The following is a 10,156-nucleotide window of genomic DNA, read 5'->3' as shown; positions in this document are numbered from 1 at the left end:
CCGGCTCGGCGGGCTCGAAAACCGTCTGCAAGGCCACGACCCACGAGGTCATGGGCCCCAAGAAGAAGCACCTGGACTGTGAGTACCGGGGAGGGGTGGCGGCCGAAGGGCTTTCCCTCAGCCTCCCGCCGGGCTCCCCCTTGCCTCGGGGTCCTGTGGAGCGGAGGACCCGCTGTGGGGCTGCCTCCTTTCCCACCGGCCTCGCGGGGACGTGAAGCCTCGTCGGGCGGAGGAGCTCTCTGTGTTTCTCGGTGTGTGGGGGGGTGTGAGGTAGGATCGGGGACGTGGCGATGGAGCGCTTGGGAGAGGCTGTTCAGTCTATCTGCTCTCCAGGAGGGGCCTTATGTAGCTCGTCCCTATGCCCAGGGCCCTGGGCAATGTGAGCTCCTGAAGGACAGGACTTGCCCCGTGCCCCTTTCTTGGAGAGGGAGAACCACAGAGGGCGAACAGAGGAATGGGCTGTAATTAATTGATCTCATTTGTGTTTTGCTAGGGCAGCACTCTGCCGTTCTGTAGAGGAGGTGCAGGAGTCTCAAGAAGGAATAGCTGATCAGTTATCTTAATTCTTTCCCAGATAGTCTACTAGGAAAAAAAAAAAAGCTTCTTTATTATTCTTATAAGTCTTCCATGTAGGAGAATGTGAAATGAGTGCGTGAGGGGCTAATCTCGCTCACTAAGGGTGTTCTTAGTCTTATCCTTTCTAGCCTGTCTCCTTCACTTGGGACGATGGGCCTAAGAGGACTTCTTTAGACCTTCAGTATCTGAGCTTTATATCCCATACAGGGACTGGCCATTTTTTAGCTTCTGTTAAAAATAGATCCAAAGTGGGAGGCTTAAAAGGTATTCTGTCAACTCTGTTCCATCCAGGTGATCACAAAGAGAATGATGAGCATTGAAGTTCATATTAGTGTGTCTCCCACTATGCTGTAAGGTCACAGGGCTGAGGATGTTCTTGGCTTGAATACCTGATTATCTTGCATCTGTTTATTCCAGGCCTTTTAAGGACCCTTCTCTATCCTCTCCCCCCCCCCTTCACTTACCCCAATATGTAACGAAAGATACTGGAGAGGGATGTGTGGCTGTGCCTTCTGTATGCATGCTTTCTCCTTTCTTCCCACCCACGTCTGTGAGGAGAAGGTTGGGTCTTGCTGTGTCTTAAATTTGTGCCTTCAACTCAGCTCTATATCCAAATGAGAAGACCAGATGATAGTACTAGGATTGATTGTACTGTAGTTATTTCTTTGTTCCACCAAAACATGTCTGACTTAAAGGTTTAAGAAATTCTTGTTCTGCAAGGACCTGAGAGAGATGTGATCAATTTTTTAGGGTAGCCTCAGAAGAAGCTGCTTCAGTTCCTTTCTGGTACTCCGTCTTCCATTTCATCTCTTGCCTGAAGACTGGGTAGTAACTGAGTCGCTTGCTTATTTTTGGTCAGCCCAGGGTGTCAGAGGGCTGAGGAAATCTTTGGGCTTTAAGTAACTTAGTCTCAGGTAGAGAAAACACCTTGTCATATGGCTTATGTATGAAGTCGTGGTGTTACTGGATTTCACACAACAGAAGAGAGGCTTTCTGGAAAAAAAACTTTGTCAGGTTTAGCCCGGAATAGTGCTAAAAGTACAGTTTCAGTAATAGGGCATTTAGCAGCTGAATTATTTCATGGTATAAGCTTTCTGAAAAAGAGCATCAAACTGACCAGACAACTGCTTTTCAGACTGGCGTACGTATGCAAGGGTGTGTATACAAGGGTACTGTTCTGAACATGGTTGCTATGGGACATCCCAATTGAGACCTATAGGATGCTGCTGTAGAAGGGTGCTTGAGCTTCTGTAGAAAGCTACATAATGTAGTTGCTACATAAGAATCCTGTTTCTGTAGTTCCCTTGGCTGCTCTAGACTGTCAAAGGTCCCAGGTCCTGCCTCTTTTTCAGAGAATTCTTTTATCAGAGCAAAGAAAACTTGGGGGTTTTTTATTAGTTTTGCTACCAGTTGCTTTTTTCTTAGTGCTTAAAATAGATCATGGGTACGTAAGTTTTGTATGCTGCCCCTAATAAATTTGTTGGGAGTCTCTGTTCCTGGCATCAGGAAATGACACATGGTTTCATATTTTGAAAATTTTCTTTGTTCATACCTTTTATGGTTGTATGTTTAAAAACTAATGCTTTTTGCACAAGCTGTGACTCAAGCCCCACCTCTGAATTATTTGCACATATCTTCCTTTTAGAGCAGTTTAACTACTAGATAAGACCTATAAACTGACATCTCACTGTGAATGACAATTAATATACCAGTCTTCATATGTGGCATGCTTCTTAAATATTTTTCTAATTAGTGTTTATTGTGATAATGACAGTTAAAACTTCCTTTGTTAAAGGTTGTGTCCTGGACGAGTTGAGAAGCTGAGTTTTTCTAATACTGTCCTGGAATGAAGTCTTAGTTTTTGTAGCGTTTTCTGTGACCATGACATACATTTTTGTTAGTGTGGTATTTGTATTGCTTGTACAGATCTCAAAATCTCTGTCTGTCCTGCCTATGAAACTCTTTCTTTATTAAGCTTGAGACATCACAAACACATTTAAGTAACTCAGCCTCACATTAACTTATACACATGGGGAGAAATCCAACATAGGTACCCATGCACGTGATTATTCCTATCCTTATTTATGTTGCTCTTGACTTCCTGTGGAGTTCCAAAACTGAAGTGCTCCCCATCCTAGGTTTGTATATTCCCTCTACATTTCCCTCGGTGACAGTTACCTTACTAACCAAAGAATGCCAAAAGGCATTCTTAGCCCATAATGATAAAAATATAACCTACTCCAAAGAACTTTCTTTCTCTTCCGCTACAAAGCTTAGTTCCTTGTTTGGTTTGAGAGAGAAAGAATTACAATTCTAATTTACAACTGGACGCGGCTTATGATAGGTAGTAACAATATAACTTATGGTTATATACTTGCACTCAGGATAGGCTTTTTTTACTGTTTTGGAGGCCCAGTCTTATAGCTGGGATAAGGATTCTCTGTTTTGTAACCTAGGTGCTGCTTTTGTAATGATGGATTACTTGGTTTACAGTAATCAGACAGGTTTAATAGTCTTGAAACCCTCAAAGCGTAGTCCATGAAATTTCCTTTACAGAAAACCTAGTTTTGCTAGGACTTTGTCCTAGTTTTCATAAGTCTCTGAGCAGTGATAGATCAAAACTGGTTTGTGGGTTTAACTTTTATGCTGTGATTTATGCAGCCATTTCTTTTGCATTTAGCTTTTGGTTGCTGTGTTCAGTGCTGTATAGTGATGCTGAGAACAAGCACTTTAGCTTGTTTGAATGTAAATCATGCTGGAAAAATTATAGCCAGATTTCAGGTTTTTTTTTTACATGATTCTATTGAAGGGGTGGGGGGTGGTGTTTCCATAGGTATGTGTGGTGGATAACTCATATTAGGAAAACCAGAAGATACATAATTAATGCCAAGTAGGAGATTTCACTAGGTCAGTTCAGTGGAACAGCTGGAGCAGCGATATTTCAGGAGCATAAAAAAGTTGGTGTACGTGTGCATGTTGTGGAGTGTAGTTAAAACAGCTTTGATGCGAAACACATTTAGGGTTGGGTTCTTGGATGAGTATGGCATAGTAACCCTCTCTGCTTGTAGCTAATGGAGTAGCGCTCTTTAAAGGAGAATGTGGATGGATGGCTTGGAAGGAAGTTGCAATGCTGTAATTATCCATTCTTAACAGGAAATCTCTCTATAGTTATGCCAGAGCGTAACTTCCTTGACTTCTTATTGTGAAGAAAAAAAAAATCTGTATTTCTAAGGAAGATGGTAAATGAGCACCCTGCCCTTTGCTGTGTAGATGTTTGTGATAAGCTACGTAAGTGAAAGTAAACTTAATTGAGCTTGTTGGGAACTTATTTCCCAAGTCCCTAGTGTCAGCTGTTTTGGTTTTGGCTGGAGGCTACTACTAGTACAAATAAAGCTCCAGCTGAAGATTTGCTTTATGTCTGTGCTGGGGACAGCTTCTGTTTCCCAATGAAATGGTACGCAGAGAGTATCTTGCATAACCGAGGGGCGAGGATCATTGCTTTTCCCTGGATCTCACAAAAGGTTTGTAGCAAAGCTGGGAAAAAACAGCGTTTGAAGTGCTTACCTGCCTTTATATACTGAAGGGTAACTGGGTTATTTCAGTGATGTGGTGAGTTAACTCCTGGTATCTGTGGATACTACTCTTTTCTCCAGTAGAAATAGATTATCCACATTCCTTTTATGGTATTGCAGTACTTCACCAAATTCATACTTTCTGGTTTTGGCAGGATTACCTGAAGTTTCTCGTGGCTTTGCTTCCCATTTTATAGTTGACTTAAATTTATGGAGGCAGTCCATTGTTGTTTTTGCTTAGAACTGTTCTGTGTAACTGTAATTATTTCAAATACAGATAATTGCGTTATTACAACTTTCCTTTGAAGTATTCATTTTCTCTCTCTGAGTTCTTCCATGATTCCTTTATCACTTCTTCCTTAGCCAACTTTTCCTGACTTTTTACTAGAATTTCTTTGGCATATTTGTTTGTGCCTTGTAGTAGAGTATGAGAACTATCATGCTCCTCTAGACTGCCAGAGGGCCAATTTTCTACCACAGCTGCTCATTTGCAGAAAGAATAGCCATTTAGTTCTGCAGCTGTTTTATTTTACTTAGCCTGAAGCAGTATTCTACTTCGGATGAAGTAAGAGGCAGGAACTAAGGAGGAGAAGCTGTAGGACACCTGCAATCAGCTGACTGTGAATCTTCATGCTGCCATTGTTTCTCATCAGCTGTGTCATGTAACTTTGGGCTGTAGCTCTAGTTGTGATTTTTTTTTTTTTTTTTTTTTTTTTTTTTTTTTCTTTTATGATGCAGTCATCTCTCATACCTTCTAAAAGTGATGCTTGGAAGAGGCATTGTGTTGCAGTTCAGCCTGGGACCTAATGATCTATTTCCGTTCCTAATCTTAAGATCAGTTTTTGATCTGTAGATGTGAAAGATCTCAGTTGTTCCTAGTGACTTGGCTCGCAAAGTAACACTAGTTTGCGTAACAATACAAAAGAGATGACTTATCCAACATGGAATTTAAAGCTTCTCTCTTTTTTTTTTTTTTTGCATCATGTGTGTTACCTTATGTAAAGTACATGATCAGTACACTACAGTAGTAAGTGATGCTGGTAGAAGGTTGGGAAAGTTCACTTGTAAAATGTTACTGACATACTCTCCCTGGAAAATGCAAGGTGTTTTCTGAAAGAGACACACCTTCTGTATTTGAAAGCTTAATTTTTTAACAGCCTTCTTTAAATTTAAAGTTTCTTGATATCTTTAAAATCTTTTCACTCATTAGTTCTCAAACATCAATTACTTCTTTAAAAATAACCCAGTTACTACTGGTCAGATATGCACAATCTTATTTTCTGTAAACCATGCAGAAGCTGTTCTCAAGCATGTTAGAAGAGTCAGGTAAGCATTGTAAATGACTTGTTTGTAAAACCTTGAAGTCCTCTAGTGGGATAGTTATTAAACATTTCCAAATAGTTCATAATACAAGTTTAAGGCAATAATCTCAAGTATGTGTTCTGAGTATTTTAGCAAACTCTTCTGCTGCAGCAATGAAAAACTTTGTGTCAAAGAACTGGGGTTTGTGTCCATCCACGTGTGAATTTAACCATTTAGATTTCCTGCTGGCAGAAGTCTTAACACTAGAAGTAGTTTTAAGTCGGAGCTGGATGTTATCTTGCCAAGGCTGAGGTAGGAGAGAGATTTTTATTACTGATTACGTCTGCACTGGATTAGAAGTAAACAAGAAATAACTGGCCAAAAAACTGCAGCCAAGTGGAAAGGAAAGAAACTGATGTTGATACAAAATTGTTGGTTTTGATATTTTTCTTGCTCTTCTAGCAGTTTTCTCCATTGCGAAATGTGTCGGTGAGCAGGCAGGTTATGAATGTTGTTAACTATGTATCCTTCTAGGCTCAAAAGAAATAGAAATACTGTTGTGCTTTGTATTTCACCCCTAGCTTTACATTAGAGCTCTGACAATTAGCTAGTAGTTTCTAAACCTCAAAATATTGTTAGTAAATTCAGTGTTAACTTGTGGTACTATCAGCTCTACTGATGGCAAATCCAAGGTACGAGTGACAAATTGGGTATTGAGACTTCAGAAACTAAGCTGTATTTAACTGTGTGAAAATAACTTACTGTGTGGAAATAACTTAATGAAGTTAAGCATTTCATAAAGACTTAACAAATACACTGGATTTTCCGATTCTGACTAAGTATCTCCTGTGCTATTTTGCTAAAGGAGCTTTATTAAAGTAATGCTTATCTGGATCATTTGCAATATTAAACAGGAGTAAATTAGGCTTTGATAAGATTTACCTCAAAACAGAGGGTGTAAGATAACATGATCTACACCAAAGGTTACCTTGGGAGTGTCAATTCCTAGCATGAAACATAAGAAAATTTACTGGATTGAACAGTGGTGGCATAAAGGGAAAACCTGTGGTTTTATTTTAATTCATGTCATGACATATACATGGCCTATAAAATTAAAAATGCAGCAGGTGGGTTTTATACTCATTCTGAGCTCTCCTATATAATTTCCTTCAGACCTATGTTAACTTACTGAGGAAGACCTCTCCACATCAACCCCTTCTTTTTCCCTTTCTCCTGAAAAGACACTTTTGAAACCTTACTTAATGTTCTTTATTGCTTCCTCCCGAGCAAGCAGTCCTTCAGTCACAACATCTGTGTGTTCTAGCAGTGGTGATTCTTTTGCTTAGGTAGGAAGTGATGAGTTTGCACGGGTTGAAACTGTGCTCTGGTATTTCACATATTTACTCTAAATATGGTACTTGCAGTAGCATGTAGCTCAGCTATTCCAGTTTCCAACTGCGTGCTATGACATCAACAAAGTATCTCTGTTGTTTGTAACCTTTGCCAACTTTTAATAGTTCATTTAATATGATTTAAAGCCCAAATTACGAATCTTTAATAACACTGTTTCCTAGTCAAATATTTAGTGTATAAAAAAAGTTTTTCCACATTAATAGCTTATAAAAACTGGGGGGTTTATCCTGTTGAAAAAGGTGGTGATTAAATTCATATCATTCCTCAATTAGTTTTGTTAAAAAACAGAACACACACACACACACCCAACCCCTAAAAAACCCAAACCATTGCTGTTCTGCTGCACAGCATAAGTTCCTGAAGTTGGAGTAGTAAACTGAATTTCAAGACCCAAATGGATAATGTACCAAGTTTTAAACTAAACTCAGGTTAGAAACAGAAGTAAACATGTTTAATTTTTTTTTTTTTTGTAGATTTTTCTCGCTGCCTTAATCTGGCAGTAAATCCACTCAGAGCAGCTCTGGTTGTCAGTGATTTGTTGCTCTATCTGTCAAGTCAGGAGGTTGAGGGCCTTGGCTATCAAATGGTAGAAAATAGGTGTCTTCATGTTCTTTGGCATTCCTAAGGGCTGCTCCTAACTTGCTTTGCTGTTGGCGATGTTTGGATTCTTCTGGGGTGGATAATGAGCTGTAGTGCGATATGGCAGTGTTTCTGTACTGGTCCCTTGCTTTTCAGGTGTGTGCTTCTTGGTTTTTTTATGTAGTGCTGTGTCCCTCTTCCCCCTCCTTCTCTCCATATATTCAGAAATCACATCAGCTTTTACCTACATTTGTTTGCAGTCTCACTTGGCTTATTTGGCTGATATCTCCCCTCTTGCTAACAAATGGGTCGATATTTAATTGGAAATTGGGTCACACTTGAATTTTTAATTTGATTTATCCCCTTCCTTTCCCTCCCCACCCAGTATTGTCATAATAGTTGCAGCCATCACCGCAACCTATTTCAAACTTTATGAATTTTTCTGGTCCACAACTCCATGTATTCTTGACCTGACTTTATTTTTTTGGTGAAATCTTAAAAGTTGTTTAAACTATTGTGATGGTTAAGCTGCTATGCTGAGAATGGTGGTGTAATTTGATTGGATTTAATTGTCTGTCCCTTTTTCTATTTGCCAGAAACCATTGGTGTTTGTAATTCAGCAAATATACTGTTATGAAGAGATAAAAATCAACTTTAAATTAAAAATCAGTCTCTTAGGAATATTTACTCAAGTAAATATTATGTACAGCAGCTACATACAGCTGTTCACAAAGCAATTCTTCATTTCTGTATTGATGTAAAGCTAGCTTCATTCAGTCCAGCTTACTCATGAAATGCCTTCATCCTTTTCTTTTGTCTTACAAAAGGTACTTAAGTTTAATATTTACATAAATGATTATGTCAGTTTAAGTTTTAGGGGTGAAATTCAGGTGTTCTGCCTGCAATTACTTTTTATTCATCATAAGCTACAACTAGTACTGTTCAAAGCATAGTTGCAGAAAAACAGGAAAAAATGCCTTTCTGAACAATGTCCTTGTGTTCTTTTTCCCTCTTGACAAGCCAAGTTTGTTTACGATTTAGAAATATACTGGAATTCTTAGGTAGATTTTGAATTAATTTTCACAGTGACAGTCCATGTCACTTTGCTTTCATTGATGTAGACATGCTCTAATTAGCTGTTTTTTATTCAAATTGCTGAATTTGGATTTATTATCCTTTTGATAAAATTTTTGTAATATATTAATAACCCATCTTAAATTCAGTAGGAGTTCTTTCTTGAGTGCAAGCTTGCATTTCAGCCATGAGTGTCACAGTACAGCATTGCAGAACAAAATTCAGAATATCAAGAATATACGTGAAGTGGATTTTAATCATAGGAATGAAAGAAAAGTCAATGGAAACCAAATATGAACACTTTTGCATTCCTGAGCCGTAGTTATTTGTAATAAGGATATGAATTGCATAGTAAGTTGCTGCATTTGATTAGCTGTCTGATGGAAAAGCTCAGGATGCACAACTCCTAGCTGGGAGCTGTTTGAAACACAGGGACTAGCATGCTGTGTTGGCCTTTGGGGGAAAATGATGGTTTGAATACAGACTTATATTTTTAAGTTCTTGATAGTTAACAGGGAGCTAGCTCAAAGTTTCTTCCACATCTGTTGAGTTGGAATGCTTTGCCTCAACAGTAGCATCATTAAGCCTATCAAATGTAATTAAAGCTAAAACATAAATTAAGTACATTTCTTAGCAGAATACTTTGCATTAAAAATATGGAATATGTGAAGTTTGTTTCAATGCTGAATTTGACATCTAAGTGGATGGAAATCCAGAGAAGCTTTTGTCTTAGTTCTCAAATACCAGGGAACAGCACAGTCAGTTCAACCTCTGATGTTTGGAATTGCCGTGTTATGAATTTGAAGCTCTTGCGTTTCCAGGGGCTGATTTTGTGTTTTGTTGTTTTTTGCTTTTTGTTTACACACAGTAACTATTTTATGAGGAGACTTTCTTCACATATAACTATCTGTAAGTAAAATAGAATGCATTGAAGGAGATGCTGTTGTCCTTATTTTAAACTGTTAACGAGGAGCCTTTGTAGACAGGAACATGGTCAGCCTCTTGGTATGTAGTACGGCTGACACAAGATGTTCTAACACCTATTTTTACTATAGCTCCATATTCTTTTTAGCTCTGAGGTTTTGACCATTGAATGAATCTTACTTTGAAGCAAATGGAAGAGCTTTTCTTCATAAAACGATTGCTTTTTTAAAGATAGAATCTAGTTGAAGTCATCTTTCCTTTTACTGAGGACCAAAAGGCAGATGATATTTACTTCTGCTTTTTGCTTTAGTTTATTTTAGAGGGTCTTTGTGATAGGGACATATTGTGCGTGGTAAATAGAGAAGTTCAGGTCTGAAAGCTGTGGGATATGAAGGAGTTCTTTCTGTGTATAACTTCCCTTACCGGTCCAGTTTCAAACTTAAGGGGTTGAAGCTCTGTGTTTGCTCCAAACTTTGTGAGACTTGATGACCATGTGGTCACTAATGAAGTGCTCATGAACGAGCTCTAAAACTGGGGGATGAGGGGAAGAGCTGATCTGGATTTATGAAACTTGGACATAACAGTGTTGTTGTAAGAGGGTGGGTTCCCCTTTGTAAGGTCCTTTGCTTTATCTACTGAAAATCAGTAAAACTTAATGTACAGTGCTGGAAAAATACAACTTCATTTTCACTCTCTGTGTTCAATGGAGACCATTC

General features: G+C 38.8%; 1 protein-coding gene across 6 annotated transcripts in view; it reads left to right on the top strand.

Moving 5' to 3' along the window:
• Positions 1–6: 6 nt before the first annotated feature.
• Positions 7–10,156, top strand: part of PICALM (phosphatidylinositol binding clathrin assembly protein) — a 74,568-nt gene continuing 64,418 nt past the window's right edge. For all 6 annotated transcript variants that reach the window (XM_035898017.1, XM_035898009.1, XM_009642430.2 and 3 more), the window contains exon 1: positions 7–78. In XM_035898017.1, the coding sequence (XP_035753910.1) occupies positions 51–78 (28 nt within the window). In that variant the 5' untranslated portion in view covers positions 7–50. The remainder of the gene's footprint in view (positions 79–10,156) is intronic.

Source organism: Egretta garzetta, unplaced genomic scaffold (assembly GCF_000687185.1).
Source record: "Egretta garzetta isolate BGI_Z169 unplaced genomic scaffold, ASM68718v1 scaffold20, whole genome shotgun sequence".
Taxonomy (NCBI): domain Eukaryota; kingdom Metazoa; phylum Chordata; class Aves; order Pelecaniformes; family Ardeidae; genus Egretta; species Egretta garzetta.
Note: the sequence above shows the minus strand (reverse complement) of the source record. Positions and strands in the feature narration are given on the sequence as shown.